This window comes from Equus quagga, chromosome 8 (genome assembly GCF_021613505.1).
Source record: "Equus quagga isolate Etosha38 chromosome 8, UCLA_HA_Equagga_1.0, whole genome shotgun sequence".
NCBI classification, from domain to species: domain Eukaryota; kingdom Metazoa; phylum Chordata; class Mammalia; order Perissodactyla; family Equidae; genus Equus; species Equus quagga.
Window position 1 is genome coordinate 8,989,906 of NC_060274.1, and position 21,250 is coordinate 9,011,155.

At 41.8% G+C, this 21,250-nt stretch overlaps 1 protein-coding gene across 1 annotated transcript; it reads left to right on the forward strand.

The window, feature by feature from the left end:
• The first annotated feature begins 11,275 nt into the window (after positions 1-11,275).
• Positions 11,276-20,538, forward strand: TAGAP (T cell activation RhoGTPase activating protein). Its single transcript, XM_046669838.1, has 10 exons — positions 11,276-11,397; positions 11,990-12,074; positions 12,164-12,217; positions 12,528-12,594; positions 13,917-14,083; positions 14,780-14,941; positions 15,366-15,475; positions 16,906-17,101; positions 17,717-17,831; positions 18,499-20,538. The coding sequence occupies exons 2-10, from the start codon at positions 12,048-12,050 to the stop codon at positions 19,758-19,760; spliced, it is 2,160 nt and encodes a 719-aa protein (XP_046525794.1). The 5' UTR covers positions 11,276-11,397; positions 11,990-12,047; the 3' UTR covers positions 19,761-20,538.
• The last annotated feature ends 712 nt before the right edge of the window (positions 20,539-21,250 follow it).

A 21,250-nucleotide genomic window follows, 5' to 3' on the forward strand; every position in this document is an offset into this window, starting at 1 on the left:
AAATGTCATTAGGTAAACCACTCCAATGCCTGGAAAGCAGGAATAAAATGCATTGACTTTTTGCTTTTTCATGACACTTCAACGGTAGTCTTTCCAAGTGTGGTCCCCAACCAGCTACATCAGCATCGACTGGAAACTTGCTAGGAACGCACTTTTTAAAAAATTATTTTATTGAGACCATATTGGTTTATAACATTGTGTAAATTTCAGGTGTATATTGTTATATGTCAGTTTCTGTATAGATTGCATCATGTTCACCACCAATAGTGTAGTTTCCATCCATCACCGTATGTATGTACCCCTTTCACCCTCCCCTCACCTCCTTCCCTTCTGGTAACCATCAATCTGTTCTCCTTATCTACATGTTTGTTTATCTTCCACATATGAGTGAAATCATATGGTATTTGTCTTTCTCTGTCTGACTTACTTTGCTTAACATAATACTCTCAAGGTCCATTCGTGTTGCTGTAAATGGGACACTTTTGTCTTTTGTATGGCTAAGTAGTATTCCATTGTGTATATATACCACTTCTTCTTTACCCATTCATCCCTTGATGGGCACTTGAGTTGCTTCCAAGTCTTGGCTATTGTGAATAGTGCTGCAATGAACATAGGGGTGCATGTATCTTTACGTATTTCTGTTTTCCTATGCTTTGGATAGGAATGCACATTTCAGGCCTCTCCCCAGCCTGGCTGAATCAGAAGCTCAGGGGGTGAGGCCCATAATCTGTGTTTTAATGAGCCCTCTGGAGAAAGCTAATACATGCTCAAGTTTGAGCAGCCCTGTGCTGCAAATTTGAAAAATGGTTGCCCTTTAAGATTCACTGAAGATCTCACAAAGGATCCATCTCAGAGAAATGGCATTTGGACTCAGTTGTGCAGACAACAGGTGTAAAAATTAGGAAAGATACAAGCATTTTTACAAATATTCTTGCGATTCCAGCATTTTGCATAATGTTTTATGACCCAAAGCCAGGAGGGAAAATCTTGTGATTCTTTTTTCTGTGGGAATTCCCCAGGAGTAGTGGGCTACAAACAATACCACAAGGGCCTGGTCCCTTTCATCCACCCAAGAAGGGGACAGCTGAGCAATTATGACTATCAGCTGTGTATAATGATGACAAGACCTTCTTCCACGGCCCCACGTATGTTTGTTCTCACCCTCTCGGTTCATCTTCATTTCTCTGCCTTTCTCCATGGGAGGCTGTATCAGGCTTACCAGAATCATCCTGGCTTTACCTTGCTCCCTCTGTGCAAAGTCTTTTCACATCAACAATCACACAAGCTTTACACAGTCCCCCAGAATTGGTCCTAGGGTCTAAATCAGAACCGACCGGTGCATCAGAAAAGCTCCCATTATCAAGAGAAGAAAGCACTCAACAGTTCTAGCCTCTAAGGAGTGAGTGGTTGGTAGCTGAACCTGAAATAGAAGGAGAAGATGAGAAGATGAAGCCACACAATGAGCACAGTACAGACCCCCTGGCCCCTTCTCCCCGGGTGGGAGCTGCGTGGATGCTGACCACATTGCCTTGTCTACACCATACCACCCTGAACGCCAAGACCCCTAGGAGCCCGAGCCACCTTCAAAGGCCATTCCCAGGAGATTTTCTCAGCAGACACCAAATAAGGCACAGTATCGGAGAAAGGGACCACACACATTCAAAATGACAAATACTTTTCTTTTTTAAAATTTAAACAGGAAAGTAAAAGCCCTGGATAATTTTTTTCATATGACAAATGAAAGAAGTGCTAAGTAAAAAATAAAAAATTCCAGGGAAATTAGAGTAAATATCTCTTTTAAAGGCTTTTTGAAAGCATGGGGATAACTAAACATTTTTCCATAGTTTCTGCTTTTTTAATTCAAATTTTTTACCACTGCTGTATGTGAAATTTGTAGACTGCTAACAAAGAACCTCGGTTTTCATAATATTCCCTCTTTTTAAAAAAAAGAAATCTGCTGAATTCTGTTGTAATTAACTGATGTTTGCGGTTGCTGACATACCCTTTTTGATATCGTGTTTTCTTTGTACAATTTTTTGGGCCAAAATATCATCAGAAAGAAAGGCATTTTTAGCTCTTAAAGTGATGTATGCAGCTAAGTTGGAGCATTGCCTATGGCACTGAGGTAGTTGTAGCATCAGCAATTTACAGATTCTAATCACCTCATCTCAGGATGTTTTATTTCTAATTCTTCATCTTGATCTCGGTAAGTGGGGAAGGCAGTTTAAAAAGAACATTTTGTTCTGGCCTTTCTTATTTTCAAGCCAGCTTTCTGAAAACACAGGATTCTTCAAATATTATTTTATGCTGGGGCTTTTTTGGATCCCAATACAAAGATAAATTAAATATTGCAAAGATCTGAGAGGAAAATTTAATACAAAGATGTGCATCCACCACAGTAATACAGGCATTTGTGGGTACAGAGAATAGTTCTGCAAGATGCAGTGACACTCTGTAGTATTTTGGGGATGCTGCGGTCCCAGCAAACCTCGGAGATGTCCAGGTAATGCTTGTCCATGTGTTAAAATTTGGCTGGAGGGTAGCCCTTTTCCTGCCAGGAAAATAAAATGACCTTAAAGGACATGGACTGGATTTACTCAAGCCCAGAATCAGTCCCCACCTGCCCTCTGCGAGCCCCAGGGCTGGGAGAGGTCGGAAAATTCTTCCAGCCCTGTCCCACACACCCACAGACTTTCCTCGAAGTTCCTTAGAAGAGAGGCAAGTGAGAGGTTTTCCTGTTATTTCACCAAAACCAGTCACCGTAGAAAAGGAACTTAGCAGACCCGGGTACTTCGTAGATTATGAAATCGCATGCCCACATTTAAAGGTGAAAATTAAGGCCCAGTCTGGCTGGAGGACTTGTTGGAACAGAAGCAAGTTCCCAGCAGAGAGAGTCTCAACCTTGGGCCATGGTTGACTCCCCCGCCCATTGGTCCTTTATTCTAAGCCTTGGTTTCCAGGGCTCCCCAGCCTGCACACAGCAAGGAACATGGCCCTGGGACAGTCAGGGGTCCCAACCCCCAGGCCAGATGGAGCTGGAGCATCCAGGATGGGACCATCAGGGATTTCCTCCTCCATGCAGAAGCTGAGGCTTAGGTCTGCGAAGGGCAGGAGATGAAGAGACAGTCAGTCGTGGTTGTGCCCTCCAAGTTCACTGACAAAAGTCACCATTCAGGGCTCCTGACGCTAAGACTTGTCATCTCAAGCCATCTCAGGTGAGGCCACCTTACTTGGGGCAAAACTGGAAAGTCCAAGGGGCTAATTCTAAAGCACTGGTATTAACATAAGGCTGCTGATCACGACTAAGGCAAGGCTTGCCAGCACAGGAGGTCCCCCTCAACATCAACAGCATCTCGCAAGGACAGTCACTATTACGTTGTGACAAAGACAAGAAAGACAGTCAAAAAGACTAAGAAACCCATTGCAATACCAATAAACCTACAGTGAGATTTAAATGTTCTCATTTAATCACGCAATTTTAATGTGGAAAATAATTAAAGCCTAGTAAACGCATACTCTGTGCAAAGTACTTTGCAAGATGCTTGTAAAGATAAAAGGCGAAAATAGGCGCCTGCTTCTGGAGGCTCAGGGCCAGCTGCCTTTGGAGATCCAGGGTAGGGAGTGTCGTTCCATCTGGAAGAGTCTGTGGGACCCTTCTTATAGGAAATTGGACTTAAGGTGGACTCAGAGGGAAGGGAGAGCAGGATTCCAAAAGGCAGATGTTGTGGTGAACAGCATTCCAGGAGGAAGGAACAGCTTGAACAAAGGCCTGGAGATGCAGGGGTACTCTTTAGGGAATGACAATAAACTCTGTGGCTAAAACGTATGCCAAGTGGGAGAAGGGAGAGGAGACATAATCAGAGAAAAGGCTGGATTCCTTTTTAATTTTTTTTATTTGTAACTTGGAGAACTTTCTAGATCTCCAAGATCAATGTATGAATCAATCATTAGATGGCCAGGAACTGGGTTTATGTAGACATTCTCAAGGATATTGTGACCTATTTGGGAAAGCAATCCTCTATGCGGGAAACAGTTGATATCACTCTCATTAAGGAAAGTGGGGTTCTGAGTCACTGGGTGGTCCAAGCGAGAAAAAGGAACAGTGAGCTTAGAATGAAGAGACGGTTCTTGGTTCTTGAGTTGATGTTCCCGCAGGCCAGCTAGGTAACACTACATGGTCCATCTGGAAAATATGGGGTGAATGACTTCTAAGTCTTGTTCACAACAGTGAGGAACGAGGTAGGAACTGAGACTTCGTGAAAGGGGTGTCGTGGGGGCAGCCTGAAAGTAGGGGAAGAAACATAAGTCCTCCCAAGGACAATGTGAAAAATGCAGGATCAGTACAGAAACCCCAGTCCCTGTCACAGAGTTTACTGTCTTTAGACACTTGTCACAGTAAAACCAAAGGCAGTTCTTGGGAGAAAAATCAGCGGGGACCAGGAGTTAAGTAAGTCATGTCCTGGCGTAAGAAGGATCTTTATGATGCGTTTCTTCAATCTGGCCATCTGTCTTGTCTCTTTCTGCTGGCTAACAAAAGCCATTCAAGTTCTTTTCCACGTTCTGAAAACTCCTGTCATGCAGGGTAAGAACCTGCTTTTCAAAAGAAATTGTAGGAGGCAAGATTATAGAGAGAGTGAAACGAATCATTCCACGTTTTGTTTTTTGTTTTTGATGTGGCGACTTCATACCGTATTTACAATTGTTCCTACTATTGTTCAGAAAACTGCAATCCAACTTACTCTGACATTTTCAGAATCAGTGAGGCAGGACCTGCCCCCTACCAGTCTGTTTCCACAGTGGGAACCACACACGGGACGGGGCAGCACTGATGATGGGAGAACAGCTCCTCAGTTAGCCACCAGGACCAGCTGCTGATGGTGGCTGTCCATCAGTTACAAAACTGACCTTCGAATTAGAGGGTGACTGTTGGAATCTTCCAGAGACACCAAAGAATGGTTATCCCTCTTGGTTCTCCCATCAATGGTGCAGTCTATAAGAAGAGCCAAAAGATATTCCCACTTTAAAAAAATGCCAAGGCCCTAACCTACTCTTTTCTATTGCTGTATTTACTACTAACTTCCAGTCCCAGATAGGTCAGCATGTCTCTTCGTCACTAAACTGGGACGTGGGACATCAGTGGAAGAATTATAAACAAGAGGAAAATGGTAATCTGTCCATGTAACAGTTTCTGCAGGTGACTGAAACTTCAGTGCTATGTATTTTTTAAAGATGATGTAAATTGTATTCTATTTATTATTATTGTTTATGAAACTGACAGAAGGGGATTTTGCAGTTTCAAGGCGATGCTCTAAATCTGACTGTCTGCTACATGAGGATCCATCCACAAGGATCCACGTGGACTCATCTGGCATAAATTGATACAGCAAGTCTGGACATCTTGTTTCCATTTATAAATGAATCACTTGAAGGGTTATCCTTGAGAGAACTCATGGAAGCAGCACTGGACCCAGTATCAAAAGAGCAAAGTTTCAAACCCAGCGGAGTGAGCTTGGCCAAGTTAACTGACCCGTGGAGCCCCAGCTGCCTCATTTATAAGACAGGAGAATGACATACTCAGAGGGTTGTTTTAATAATTATGTGAGATGAGGTGTTTGAAATGCCTAGCAGAGTATATGAGGCATGGCAGGTGTTAAATAAGTAAGTCTCACCACTCCTCTCGTTAGCCTTGGAATCTTAGAATGCAGAGCTAAAGATGGATACCAAGAAGCGAGATGATGCTTAAAAGAACATTACCTGATGATGATGAAGGCACTGACATCATTTCATTTCAAAAAGAGAAATGTTTTCGTTCGTTTGGGGGCGAGGGAATGGTGTTGGCAGGGGTTGTGTAGAGGAAGCTGAAATCTCTATCTCCCCAAATAGAATGGGATTTAAGACAGGAAAGTTTCTGGAAGGTGGGCTCCACTTTGGCAGAGCCAGGAGCTTTCTGCTGGATTGGGGAATGGCTTACTTTGGAGTAGCAATGCCCTCAGCACAAGAGGACTTGAAGAACTGTCTTAGACAGACAATTGGGTGGAAGACGCCGCAGGGACAAAAACATCACAAGAGGGATAAGACGTTAAATTAGTTGCTCATTTAAAACCCATTCTGCCCTGAAATTCAATGTCAATGAATGGCCATGTCTAGTCCCATAATTCGGTCTCAAGAAAAAGAGGAGGAGAAGAAGAGGAAGAAGAAAAAGAAACTAGAAGAGAGGGAATTTTTTGTTCAATATAATTTATAGTATTTGCATTTTAATCATTTTTCCTTTTATTTTTTATTGAAGTAACCTTGGTTTATAACATTATGTAAATTTCAGGTGTCCATCATTATATTTTGATTTCTGTGTAGACTGCATTGTGTTTACCACCCAAAGACTCATCACCATCCATCACCATACACACGGGCCCTATTACCCCTTTCACCCTCCCCTCTTCCCCTCTGGTAACCACTAATCTAACCTCTGTATCTATGTATTTGTTTGTTGTTGTTGTTATTTTTATCTTCCACATATGAGTGAAATCTTATGGTATTTGGCTTTTTCAGTCTGACATTTCACTTGGCAAGATATCCTCAAGGTCCGTTCACGTTGTCACAAAAATACATAAAGAACTCATACAACTCAGTAACAATAAAACAAACAACCCAATTATAAAATGGGCAAAGAATCTGAACAGACATTTTTCCAAAGAAGACATACAGATGGCCGACAGGCACATGAAAAGATGTTCAGCATCACTAATTATCAGGGAAATGCTACAGTGAGATCAAAACTATAATAAGATATCACCTCACACCTGTCAGAAGGCTGTAATTAAAAAAACAAGAAATAACAAATGTTGGAGAGGATGTGGAGAAAAGGGAACCCTCATACACTGCTGGTGGGAATGTAAACTGGTGCAGACACTATGGAAAACAGTATGGAGATTTCTCAAAAAATTAAGAATGGAACTACCAGATGATCCAGCTATTCCACTTCTGAGTATTTATCCAAAGAACATGAAAACACTAATTCGAAAAGATATTTGTGCTCCTATATTCATTGCAGCATTATTCCAAAAATCCAAGAATTGCGGGGCTGGCCCCGTGGCCGAGTGGTTAAGTTCGCGCGCTCCACTGCAGGCAGCCCAGTGTTTCATCGGTTCGAATCCTGGGCGCGGACATGGCACTGCTCGTCAGACCACGCTGAGGCAGCGTCCCACATGCCACAACTAGAGGAACCCACAACGAAGAATACACAACTATGTACCGGGGGGCTTTGGGGAGAAAAAGGAAAAAATAAAATCTTTAAAAAAAAAATTAAAAAAAAAAAATCCAAGAATTGGAAACAACCTAAGTGCCCATCAGTGGATGAATGGATAAAGAAGATGTGGTAGATATATATATATATATATACAATGGAATACTACTCAGCCACAAAAAAGATGAAATCTTGCCATTTGCGACAGCATAGACGGACCTTGAGGGTATTATGCAAAGTGAAGTAAGTCAGAGGGAGAAAGCCAAATACCATGTGATTTCACTCAAATATGCAAGATAAAAAGAAGAGCAACAAACAAACACATAGATAGAGAGATTAGATTGGTGGTTACCAGAGGGGAAGTGGAGAGTGGGGAGGGAGAAAGGGTGACAGGGCACATGTGTACAGTGATGGATTGTAATGAGTCTTTGGATGGTAAACATGGTGTGATCTACACGGAAATCTGAATATAATGATATATACCTGAAACTTAGACAATGTTATAAACCAATGTTACCTCAATAAAAAAAACATTTTTTTGAAGTTAAAAAAGAAAAGTGAAAATAGATGTATAACCCCCAATAACAATCAAATCTCACCGAAAAGTTCAAAAAATTTTAGATTTACATATCCAAATGGAAATGGCACTCTTCTTCTATCTGACTAACTTCCTCATTTTCCCCATTGCCATATGTGGATGGCTGAGTTGATAGTGAGGGATATCTGTGTCATTAGAAGAACTGAGAAGAAGTGAAGAAGTGAAGTGACCCCCATAAAGAACACAGACTCAGATGGGAGCTGCAGGCACAGAGCTGGCTGTCGTGGAAGACATGGAAAATCACAGTGCAGTGGATTTAAATGAGTGGGAAAGAATCCTTCCTTCACTCTAAGACTTGTCAAAACTGTTAATAAACAATACGCATGTGGAGTGACAGATTGTCAGACAACACACCTTCAAAAGAATTTTCATTGAACACGGCTATGACTGTGAGGGTGAAAATAATAGGTAAACGACACCCTCCAAGTACATAGAATTTCCTGACATGCAAAGATAGGGTGTAGATCAGCAGTTCTCAAACTTCTTAGTTTGAGGAACCCTTTTGACGTAATTACTAACAACCTTAAAGAGCTTTAATGTGTGTAAGTTATGTCTCCTGATATGTGCCTCAGGAGAAATTAAAACTGAGAAAATTTTAAAACACAAGAACGCACAAGCCTGCATTTCCATGGTATCAAAACATCCCACATCATGTAGCTTCTGGAAATCCACTGTAGACTCTTGAGAGAAGAGAGTTTAAAAAGGCAAATAGCACCTTAGTATTATTACAAAAGTAGTTTTCACCTCTTGCATCCCCCTGAAAGGGTCTCAAGGACCCCCCAGGCTCTGGAACACACATTGAGAATGGCTAATATAGACCAAACCTATGAGTTTATTGTTCTTTTACTTTTTTGTGTGTGAGGAAGATTGGCCCTGAGCTTACTTCTCTTGCCAAGCTTCCTCTTTTTTTTTCTCCCCAAAGCCCCAGTACATAGTTGTATATCCTAGTTGTAGGTCATTCTCGTTTTTCTATGTGGGGCACCACCACAGCATGGCTTGATGAGCAGTGTGGTTCCACACCCAGGATCCCAACTGATGAACCCTGGGCCGCCAAAGCAGAGCATGCAAACTTGACCACTTGGCCCCAGGGCCGGCCCCAAACCTATGAGTTTTTGAGTTTCCTCCAGGAACCCCCAACTTGGGCTTGTCAGAAGAGGCAAAATGGATGGGCTGGTGATTTCCCCATCCTTCTCTCACAAAAGAAATACATTTTTTTACATTTTTTTTTTTACGTTTTATTTATCAGGATTCTAGCTTCATCTTCCTTTGAATATAGAATTCCATGGCAAAAAAAAATCCCAGTTTTTAAACCACTGGTAGAATATGTTTTGTGAGGTATAATACATAATAGAGAGAAGAAACCCCAAGGATTTGAGAAAATATGGTCTTCATTTTTTAAAAAAAGGGAAATATTTCTATTGAGGACTGACACTTCAGTTGTAAGAACAGTGCAAACATTGTTTCTTAGAAGAACCCAAAAAGTATGTCAAATGGAAAAAAGATCATAAAATACGTATTAGCAAAGAATACACATTATAGTAATATTTATAAGTAAATGTATTTATCCAGAAATTATTCATTGAATACTACTGTGAGACTGGCACTAGGTTGGCTACAGCATAAATGCCCTTTTCAATTAAAAAAAGATCAGTGAGTTCATTTTGGAGGCTTGTAAAGGCAGGAGAAAGACAATGACAGGGTGGTGACATCTACAGATGCCGTGGGGACACTGGATGAAGTCCAGCATGGGGGAAGTTTTGAGGGAGGAAGCCTCCAGCTAGAAGCCTGGAAGCCAGGATCTGTCCTCAGGTCACCCCTGAACACTGAGTTACGGGGCAAGTTTTCACCACTCTGTGCTTCGCTTTCCAGAATCAAGCCTAATCATGACCTCCTTTCAGTATAAAGACAATAGAGCTATCAATATGAAAAAGTCTTAGAATTAAATGCGCTGACAATGAATTAAGTCAAGCTATTTTGAAACTGTTTGTTGAAGAATTACCTACAGACAGAAATATGCACATCAGACTAGCAGCATCCTAATCGAGAGATGGACCATTATAATGCCCCTCTCGGATCCCTCGTAGTACTACCCTCGTGCCCCAGGGAAACTGCTCTTCTGGCTTCTTATAGCACAAATTGCCTTTGCTGTTTTTGCGCTTCGCATGCAAAATATGCTCTTTTGTGTCTGGCTTCTTTCGCTCAACATTATTCTGTGAGATGCAACCTTATTGTTGAATGGAGTCATAGACTGCGCCTCCTCGGCGCTATGCAACCCTTCACTGTGTGAATTCTAGAAGACAGCAGGAGTGGGGAAAAATCCTGGCAAGAGTCACCAGGCAAGCCTTCAGGATTTCTGAAGCCCTCAGGTGAGGAGCTCATGTACCTCTTTGACTAGGGGGAAGGCGGAGGTGCTCGGCTTAGGGGATCCCCAAAGGACCATAGGACTCCCGTGGAACTTGGGATTTACTGGTCCCCCAGCAATGTACAGTCTGTGCTGGTATTGGTAGATACTGGAGCTGATTACAGTCTGATTTAAGGCAACTCGGTTAAGTTTCCAGAGAAGCTGGCGTATGTTGATGGCAATAGAGACAGTAGGTGAAAGTAAAGCCAGTGTCTCTGTCCTTTGGCATTGGCCGTTTACCACCCCGAGTGTATGTCACAATGTATGTATCCACTCTACTCTTGAGGTATGTGAGTCATTTCGTATCTAGCCTTTTAACCATAGAAAAGACCAGACATTCTCTCTTATCCACAAGGATCCACAGGTGAAATTCACCATTTCCTTTCTACTTTAAATGAGTCTGATCAAAGGAATTTCTCGTTTGTTTTCCTTCCATGTCAGGATTAGAGCTATATGAATTAAGTATTATTAATTTTGACTGCGAGTTTGGGAAAGGAGAAGAGGTTAACACGTTGACAACTGGCTCTCGTGTTTCTCCAAAGGGGCAGCGTGTCTGCGGCTTCTGGGAGGGACAACATGCCGCCCCCAGATGGTCCTAATCAATCTATGGTGACTGAGGAACAGAGTGGTGGGTGGGTGGGTGGGCGGGAGAAGAGACAGCACCCAAACAGGATACCAAAAAAAAAAGGGCGCCTGAAATTACCACTTTAGAAAATAAAATGATGTTTACGTAGAGACTAACACAATTTCTTATTCACACATCCCACCTATGACATTAATCAGAGCCTTCACCTGTGGCCATATGTCATGTTTTCCACTCCTAGTAGTTGACAGATCTTTTACTTTGAAGTGGCAGAAGAAGAAGAAGAAAAAAAAAAGAACCAGAGCTGCCCTAAAAGGAATGAGGAAGTGAGAGCTCTCCAGTGTCTGGCTGGCGATGGCTGTGTGACAGCCCGTGATGCTCTTTCCGGTCTCAGTAATATTCTGAATTTCCACCTGCCCGCCCCCTCTGCCTTATAATGCAGAACACGTGAAGTTAAAGCAGTTCGCTCTCCTTCTCTCTGCCAGTGGATTAGTAGGAGCAGAGAGTCATGCTGTTTCTCCCATTTTCCACAGTTCACCGGAGGTAAAAGGACTCTGGCTGGAGGCCCTCCGAGGGTAAGTACCATAAATGAACATGACAAGAAAACAAGGTGCTGACAGGTCTCTGGTCTTTAAGATCATATCCAACAGAAAACAGCTAGATCGTGGAATATGCAACAAATAGTTTAGAGAGACACTGAAGGCAAAAAGCTTTGTCACAACATGAAGCCTGTGCTTTTGGGGTATGAGAATTCTGTAAATGTTATCTTTGTTTTATGTCTGCTGCAAGCAGCGTCCTAGGAATAAGTTTTTTCCTTTTTGAGTTAGATGAGAAAATCCACGCAAACCACTTAGTATAGTACCGGCCACATAGCTCTCCAAAAACCTGTTAGTTGTTATTGTAATTGGTATTTGGATGATCTCTTGATGAGAATGTAATAAATGAATAACAAAGTTTGGCATGGTGACGATATCAGGTTTAAATAATTTAGAAATAAGTGCGTTCAGCTGCTGTTCTTAACAGCGTGACAGCTGGTGACATCTAACTGACTTTAAATGAAAACCTTTCTACCTAATAAGTCCAAACTTTGTGTTTTGCCAAAGTGGCGATGAAATTGGCCAACTCGTATGTGTCCCTCTTAACTCTTTCCCGTGTGACTTCTCGTAGACAGAGCCGAGGCCACACGGGAGCGAAATTCATCACTGGACAGTCAGCCCAATCGCTCATGAAGCTGATAAGCAGCTGCAATGTGGTAAGTGTCCTTCTTACATTTATTAATTCAAATTTTCTAGAGTCAAGAGTCAAAAGATGTTTACCTAATTTGACTTTTTTCTCTTTTAGTCAAAAACACTAAATGCCAATAATATGGAGGCATTAACTGAATGTCAATCAGAGGTAAGAAAGCAATTTTTAAAACTGCACTGGGAGAAGAGGGGAACTTTCTGTTTTACTTGAATGTTGTTTGGATTGGTTAATCATCAGAGTAGAAACTTAACATCATTAATGCAGTAAATTAAACACATTAATGGGGTTCTTATATGACGACAATCTAGACTTTAAAGTTGATTCCAGAAGCTAGAAAAAAAAGCAGTGGACTCTATTAAGTAATTTTAACACAAATAAAATGTTGCATGTGTATTTTGTGGGGAAAGACTGGGTAAGTTTCTTCAGTCACTATTTTTAACTAAAATAAATATATTTTTAGGGTGATATCAAGGAACATCCTCTGTTGGTATCATGTGAGAGTGAAGAGAGTATTTGCCAGCTAATTGGTGAGTTTTGAAAGCATACTGGTCTTTTATGTAAGTGCCAACAACAAATGATCTTGGTTTGCAAAACCACAGTTCTTTTCTCTACTAGGAATTTTTTTTTATAGCTTTCTTCTAAAGACCGCAGAACATTAACACTTAAATGACAGGCTTGCTCCAGCTCACTTGAGCATCAGAGTGCTCTGATGGAAAAGATCCTCTCCGTAGCCGACATCTCAGCTCTCCAAGGGCTTTCAGTGGGGTTAACTGATCTTCCGGCCATTTATATTTTGACAAGCAGAGCATGCATACATATGAAAAATACACAGTAGCCTTTCCATTTTCTTCCTTAATGGAGAATAAATCTAAGAGCCCATTGTTACTAATCTCAAATCCCAAAGAACCCCACCATTGACTCTTAATTTTTTTCATGATGCATTTCATTATAACATAACCCTGATTCAGTTCTCCTGAACAATATATGAGGACAAGCCACTGCTCTCGCCATCCTCTTCCACTTGTCAGTATACAATGTATAGAAACATACGCCAATGCCTTCAGAAAACAGAGCTTTTATGATTAGAGAAAAAAGAAGGAAGGAAAGAGAGAGAAAGAAGGAAATGTGTGAGATGCAATATCCTTTGCACATGTCTTCAGGATTTTGCAAGGATCGAATATCTTGGCAAAGTTTTGCTGATAATTCACAATTGCCGGGTCTCGGGGCAAGCCTTCCTGCAGCGATTTGTGCCCGCCCTGTCTTAAAGCAGCCACCGGGATCCCCTGAGGGTGACGGCAGACAGACTGAAGGATGTAGCTCCCTCTAGTGGCTGATGGGCGCCAGCGTGGCTGCAAGGGTTTAATGGCCAGCCCAGATAAGAGCCTTCAAAATGATCTTGAGCAAGTCACTTCCTCTCCTCATAAGTTTCGTTTTCTTCACTAGTCAAAGGAGGAAACTAAAATAATCTACTTCACATCAGAAATGCCCACCATAGTTATTAAGGTCAATATGTTAAGGTGGTTGTTTATGACCTACACAGTTAGATTTTGCTAATTTTCTGTAGCAAACAGCTGGGGAAGGGGAAAAACAGGAAAGGTGGAGCCTTTGAGGAACCTTGGTGTTGATGTATAGAGACTGGTTGCCCTGGTAACAATGTGGTTGTTTTCGGATTGATTCTTCTAGATTAGGATCCACGCCCTTTGCTTTCTCAGTTTTTCAAAATTATTTCCCCTACATGGCACACCATCGATGACATTACATGGCTGACAATATCCATCATCTTCTATGGATCTTTGTTTATTAATATTTTAATCTAATTTTTCTCTTTGCCTTGTTTTCTTGGCTGTAGAAATTAAGAAGACAAAGAAGGTGCTGTCCTGGCCCTTTCTCATGAAAAGATTTTCTCCATCATCAGATTTTTCTGGGGCTTCAGAGCCAGAATTGAAAGTGTCGCTGTTTGATCAGCCCTTGTCAATTATCTGCGGTGATGATGACACACTCCCGAGACCCATTCAGGTAGGTGCGCATTTCCTCATAAACCTACTTTGGTTTTCTGCCAAAGGTGAAAAATCCTTGGGAAATTTAAATGTCGTTCTCATGCTAAACTTGTTGGGGTCGATCTTTCATTTTCTTCCACTTTTAGAAATGGTGTTTCCACACATGAGTACAGTCAGGAGAACACCTGGCCGCTTCTGGTCTAGAAATTAGTTGTATTTGCCAATGAGCTCAGATCGATGGTCCCTCCTCCATCCTTCTGACTTCATGGAATCAAGAATGCTGAAAACGTGTAGCTTCTGAAAAATCAACAGACAGAGATGTGGTATAGAGTATATGATCAGAAATCCAATGTTTATATGGAATGACTTGAAAGGAGGGAGACCTGAAATAATTTTAGAATGTGCAGAATCAGAGCTTTCACAATTTACTTCCTTTTGGAAAAATGGCCCAGTTGAGGGAGGCAGTTGATAGCAACTGGACTGAAAGGAAAAACTGTCATCAATAGTCTCTTGTTCAGTCCATCTTAGTGTCACAAAGAGCTAACTTTTATGGAGAGGATATTTTCTGATAGGTGAATTTAGCTACTGTTCATGTGCACAATTTTAATTCTCCTTCTCCCACCTAGACGTAGATTTTCTTATGTTGGTAGTAGCAAAGTGTGTCTTCAAGCCAAGGGTAACCATTTTCTATTCCTATACCTCCTTCCTATTATAGGATATTCTCACTATCCTGTGCATAAAAGGTCCTTCCACGGAAGGGATATTCAGGAAAGGAGCCAACGAGAAGGCCCGCAAAGAGCTAAAGGAAGAGCTCAACTCAGGAGGCGTGGTGGATCTGCAAAGTCTCCCTGTGCACCTGCTGGCGGCGGTCTTTAAGGTGAGTTCATGGCATTGGTGCCAAAGAACCTGCCCAGAGGCTCTGGCACGTTAACTCTCAGGAAGTAAGAAATGGGCTCCTCTCCCTACAAATCAAAGTAAACTGATCTTGGAGTTTTATGGGGTTTTGTTGAGCCTTTTATTTACTTATATAAGCATCTCTGTTTCTAAGAACTTTGACTGTCCTGTGGCCAAGTCAGTACCTCTAAACTGGGTGGCCCCTCTGATGATAGCCTTACTGTGCCTGTTGTTAGGAAGTTGCTGAGAGAGATTTCCCCAAACTAATAAAAGGCAGGGAGGAAGGGGGCACAGCCTGTGTTAGGATAAGCATAGGGTCCTTGAGATGGAACAAATAAGGTGAGGACGAAGACGCCAGCACATGATATAATACAAAGAGGCCAAATCGTCCCCCTTTCATCCTCCAGGACTTCCTCCGGAGTATCCCCCTGAAGCTCCTTTCCTGTGACCTGTTTGAGGAGTGGATGGGCGCCCTGGAGAAGCTGAATGAGGAGGACAGGATTGAGGCCCTGAAACAGTAAGTCACCAGAATCATTCCCAGAGGCCAGGCTGGCATGGGCTCCATCTTTTTGTTCTTTATATAACTATTTCACAAAAATTGTAAATGTTTAGGAAATCAGAGTGGAATTGCTCATCCACTCTCAGAATAAAAATCAGGAGGGACCCCGGAAATTTTTTAAAAGTAGTTTTAGCCAAATGAGAGGAAGCACTTCTTCAAAAGGTAGAAAATGAACTTCAATACTCACAACTCTCAAGATGTGGGGGAGCCTAAAAATAGAAGTAGTTCAAGAAGGTGTGAGGCCAATTCCTAGATGAAAACCAGTTAACCAGCCAAGCGTAGGAATTTGGGTTTTTCCTTAACCTACATAGATTGGTGTTGTGCGAGACCGCAATCCTCCGGTAAAACATCCCCTAAAGCATAGTAGAGCAATGTGGAAGTGATTGTTCTGTTCATAAAATTCCATAGCTTATTTTGTAGTCTTATAATTAACCCAAATGAAAACTATATAAAAACAAATCCCGTGACAAAGAAAATAATTACATTTGTAAATGGAAGTGTGACCTGTTAGTGACTACAGGATCTTAAACGCCTAACTTTAAAATGTCAGCACTTTTGCCAAATCCTGTGAAAGTCTGCCTACATATTATGATTGGCCCACATGGCTACATATTTTCAGTGAAAAATTTATTGAATTGAAGACATTGGAGACTGTTCCAAATTCCAAATTGAAAATGCTACATTTATCACAATAAGTTTCTACTTAAAGATATAAAGCACTTTCATAACAATAGCTTCTTATGAGAAAGGAAAATGATCCCTATATTAGAGTCACCATTTCATTTTTTGAAAAAGTGCAGCTTTATAAATCTAGTTTATTATTGTTAGTACCAATGTTGCTGTTTAAATGCTGTCTTGGTCATCTTTATGAACATGCTGTTATAAACTGATTTATTCTCCATAATAGTTTCTCGGAATCGGATAAAAATGTGTCATCTTCGTTTGATGATCGAAGTTCAAAAAAAGGCAAATGCTTATATTTCAAAAAAAAACAGTCTTGCAGTATTAGAAACAGAAAGACATGCTACATGGCTAAATGATTACTCGACAAAATGATTGTCAAAATGTATTAAACTATGGAGTCTATTGCAGGAGTTAAGGCTTCGTAATTTAAGATCTATGTAGATAACAAAGGGCTGTGTTATTGGTGTCCTAATTACAAAGGCGGGTTTCTGAGGTCTTCAGGATCTCGTGGTTAACCAGTTTCATTCCCTGTTAGTTGCCGCTGGAAGTGTCTGAATGAACATTTCACCATATTACTTGTGAAATGCATCTTCCTCATTTTAAAGGAAGTCTGGGTTAGACAGAAACTTTCAACTTGCTACACTGAAGCTAGAGAGACCATGAGCCGCTTCCTCTGATACTAGCTCCCCTGAACTTTATTCCAGGGTTGCCGAAAAGCTGCCCCAGCCCAATCTCCTGCTACTGAAGCACCTGGTGTCCGTGCTCTATCTGATCAGCAAGAACGCGGAGGTCACCAAGATGGACGCTAGCAATCTAGCCATCTGCGTGGGACCCAACATGCTGAGCCGAGAGAATGACCAAAACCTGTCATTGGAAGCCCAGAAAGACTTGAACAATAAGGTTTGTTCCGGTCTATTTCTGAGAAACCCCCAATTTATGATCTCACCATCTGTTTGCAAAAGCCGAGCAATGAAATGCCTCTGAATTTCTCTGACTGACTCAAGACCACGGTGAAAATCTGAAATGCAGAATGCTTTAGTCATCGTTCTGCTCCCTTAGATGTGTGCATTTGATGACACTGAATAAACCCAGGGCCGTGTCCTCCGTCATCCTACCAGACAGGCAATAAGTGCTACAGATTTTTACGTCACTGTCTCCCAGGACCGAAAAGCCCTTTCGTTTTTTTTTTTTTTTTTCCTTTTGTGCATCACACTCTGTCAGTCCAACTATCAATTTGGGCAACTCCTTACTTAAATGAAAAATTTAGTCACTTTAAAGTAAAAGATTTTTTTAAATTCTCAAATTAAAAGTACACGTCTCAAAAATAACTTTAACGTAGATGATTGCTACCAATGTTCTAGATGGTCTTTCCAGAGACATAAAGATCTCTTATGCTCATTTTGGCACCTCCCTGACAGCTGACCCCCACCAGGTCCCCATTCTTTCCCCACTCCCTTTAAAAATAAATGAATAAGGATATCTTTAAGCTGACAACCTGCTAATTTTTCCTCACAGGTTAAGACGTTGGTGGAATTCCTCATCGATAACTGCCTTGAAATATTTGGGGAGAACATTCCGGTGCATTCCAGCATTGCTTCCGATGACTCCCTGGAACACACCGACAGTTCAGGTACAGAATGTAACTGCTGATTGACTATGATTTGTGGGGAAAAGTTCATGCCAGTCTGCCAGTCCATGCCAGTAACGAAAAATATCTCTGGTATTTGAAGCAGAAATTACCTTCACAAATCACCAAATCAGAGTAGACTCAAGTCCGTAGGGAAGTCTTTAAACATGAAACCCTTGCTCTTGAATTTTCCTGCAATATCTCCTCTGGCTTACGCTCTCGTCGAGCTTCAGCCTGGAACTTTCCAGTTCCTGTTTTAAATCACGAAGAACTGCCAATTTTATTTACTAAGTAAATAACCAGAGGGTTGAGGTGAGAAATTTTTATTTCCACATAATGAAATGTGGGTCCGTTAAAATGGAAAACTTCCATAACAGACCTACCAAAGGGTCAATTTTTAAATTGAAGATCAATAAATTTTCAGTGAGATGCTCTTTTCTCTCTTTTCTCTCTCTCTCTCATTTCCTTTTCCTGTTTCTCTTCTCCACCTCCAAATAATAGATTTGGAAAGAAACAAAATTTTAATGTGGCAAATTCCTTTCATATCAAGCCCCAAAGTAGCTTCACCAATTACCTAGGGCCATTCTTGATATCAGTAGGGTGAACTGTCCTGAAGTTTATTTCCAGAAGTAATTGAACAAAAAATCAACTGTCCCTTCACTTCCCCCAGACATGTCGACCCTGCAGAATGACTCAGCCTATGACAGCAACGATCCTGATGTGGAATCCAGCAGTGCCATCGACTCTCCAAGCAGGCGGCCCCAGGTGCCCTCGGAGACGGCCGCTAGCTTGGAGCCCAGAGGCCCCGAGCGCACTTGGGAGTTAAGCCGGGAGCCCATCGTCAGTACTGTAGCCAGGCTGAAAAGCTCCCTGAGTCAACTCGACAGGAGGTACTCAGAACCCAACATGCCCTCCTCACAAGAATGCCTTGAGAGCCGGAAAACAACCCAAAAACTAACGCGAAGTGAGGATGACTTCACCATGGCCCGCAACAGCTCTCATTTTGAAAGTGAGGAAGCTGAGGACCCATTTCCAGAGGAGGTGTTTCCTGCAGTTGAAAGCAAAACCCAGAGGCCACAGGACCTGAAGGTGAAGTACTGGACTCAGGGTTCAGGGTTACCATCGGGGCTGGTGCCCAAAGCTTTCTCCAGTGGCTCTCTGGATGCTTCCTCTGACAGCTCCCCCATGGCATCTCCTTCCAGTCCTCAAAGAAGTTTCTTCACCAGACATCAGTCTTTCACAAAGACTGAGAAAAGCAAGCCCAACAGAGAAATTAAAAAGCATTCTATGTCATTTTCCTTTGCCTCTCACAAAAAAGTACTGAGCAAAACCTCCAGCTTTGGGTCTGGGAAACCCAAAGGGTTTCCCAGAGACCAAGCAAGGAAAGATTTGAAGAAAGAGAGCCAGCTTGCTGGCCGAATCGTCCAGGAAGACTTGTCTGAAATCCACGGCCAAACTAATCTAGACATTAGCTCAAGATGCTACGCTCTCTCGGTGGAGAATGTGTTCCAACTCGTTGATCAGAGATGCCCTGGAAGTCCGCCATCTTACGAAGAGTCCATTCGGTGCCAGGCATTGGAACTCGCGGCCTACGGGAGCCAAACAGTTGGCAGCGTGAGGGCCAAAATGCTCAGCCAGGACAGTGGACTCTCAGCCCTTCTGCCTTTTCGCCATGGAGGGGATTCCAGAAATATATGCCATCGAGAGCCACTTGATGGACACGGGACTGAGAGCTGGAAACAAAGAAGGACTGTCTGTGCTTCTGTGGAAACAATAGGGCCAGTGACTGTCCCAAGGAGGCCTGAGCTGCCCCGGCTGAGAACCGTGTCCGAGTCGAAACAGAAGACGAAATGGGACTACCTGGTGCGGCGATGTAGTCAGCCGATCTTTGAGGCCGACCAGCTCCAATTTGCTAGAGAATCCTACATTTAGGAAAGCGGGCTGGACACCATGACACAGCTGGCAGTGTCTCTGTAAATGCACGACTGTAGAGAGAACTGCTTTTAGACTCTGTTTTCAAGAAAAGTCGAGAATAAGCTCCTTTAGAAAAGTTGTGTAGGGCCCAGTTCAGAGAGCAGAGTCCCAGGGGCCACTCAGGTGGTGTCTGTGTGTACTTGAATCTGGGTGACAGGCAGCAGATGTATAAAGTGTTTTCTAGACAGGGCGTCCGGTGCAAAGATGTCCACAGAAATATGTGTATATATTTGTTTGTGAACTTGCTGTCAGCTACATTGCTGTTCTCTTCCTCCTGGGGTGCTTTTCTATTGATTAGTGTTTAAAAATAATTGTTGCCTTTTTTAATGTTGCCTTAAATGTCATGACAATTTTCCCATTTTCCGGAAACTCTATGGAAGGGAAAATGTTAAAACCGCTGTTAGAAGTTTACTCGAATTAGCAGCTTTGTGATAACTGATGGCCACAGTAAAAAGACAAAGGTGGCAAGGCATAGAGTTCCGTGTTTGCAGTTATCAATGGCGTTGCAGACTCCAGTAAAAGAAAAGTATGGAAAATACTTTGATATGTCCTTTTAATCATTGAATTTTAAATTTGGGTAGATTAGTGAAAATGCATCGTGTCATTATTAACTGATTTATAGCACTTTGAGATTTTTTGTTGTTCAGTGATGTCTTCTCCGATAGTGTGGAGGAAATTACTTTGTGTGTGTTGGAGGTCACGTGTAAAACTTCAACGTAATTTCACTACAATAAATTGCCTTCCTTATTTCAAAGTGAAAATGTTCATTCTTTGCTGACAGGTTGCCTCTTCTCCCTCAGTTCACAGAAACCCACCAAGAAAACCATTCACATGTTGGTCATTCAACCAACGGTGACTGAATATACGTTCGTTATTCTAGATTAATGGGCAGGCTGGGGATCTTGTGTTTAGGAAAAAGAGACGATCCCTATTCTCTAGAAGTTTGCAAAACCATAAAGTAGAACCTGCTTTAAGCTGTTTTTTCAGCAAACAGTCACTCAGAGGCCAGAAAATGTGGTATGCAAATAAAAAGTGACATAGCAAATATAATATTTCTTGTTTTTAGTAAATTAAATTTTTCAGTACTTTTACAAATCTTATTTTTATGATGCTCAGTTTGCTTGATTATTAGCAAACCTCATGGTAAAATATTTGTCATATGTTGAAACTTTAACGTTCAATGATTAAGGTATTTATCCAGTATCTTGGAGATACTGGACTTTTATTTTCCTTATTTTATCAACCTCTTTCATAAACCACTGAGCATGTTTTCGATTTGCTAAAGAAATATTTTTGCTGGCTAGCTACCAGATGGCGGAGAGCTATTCTTTTCAGAGGTGATTTATTAATAATGTGATACAAAGTTAAAAATGTTGTAACCCAGATTGCTCAAAGCAGCATGTTCAGACCTGATAATATCATTAAAAACACTTTATTGAGCACAGCAA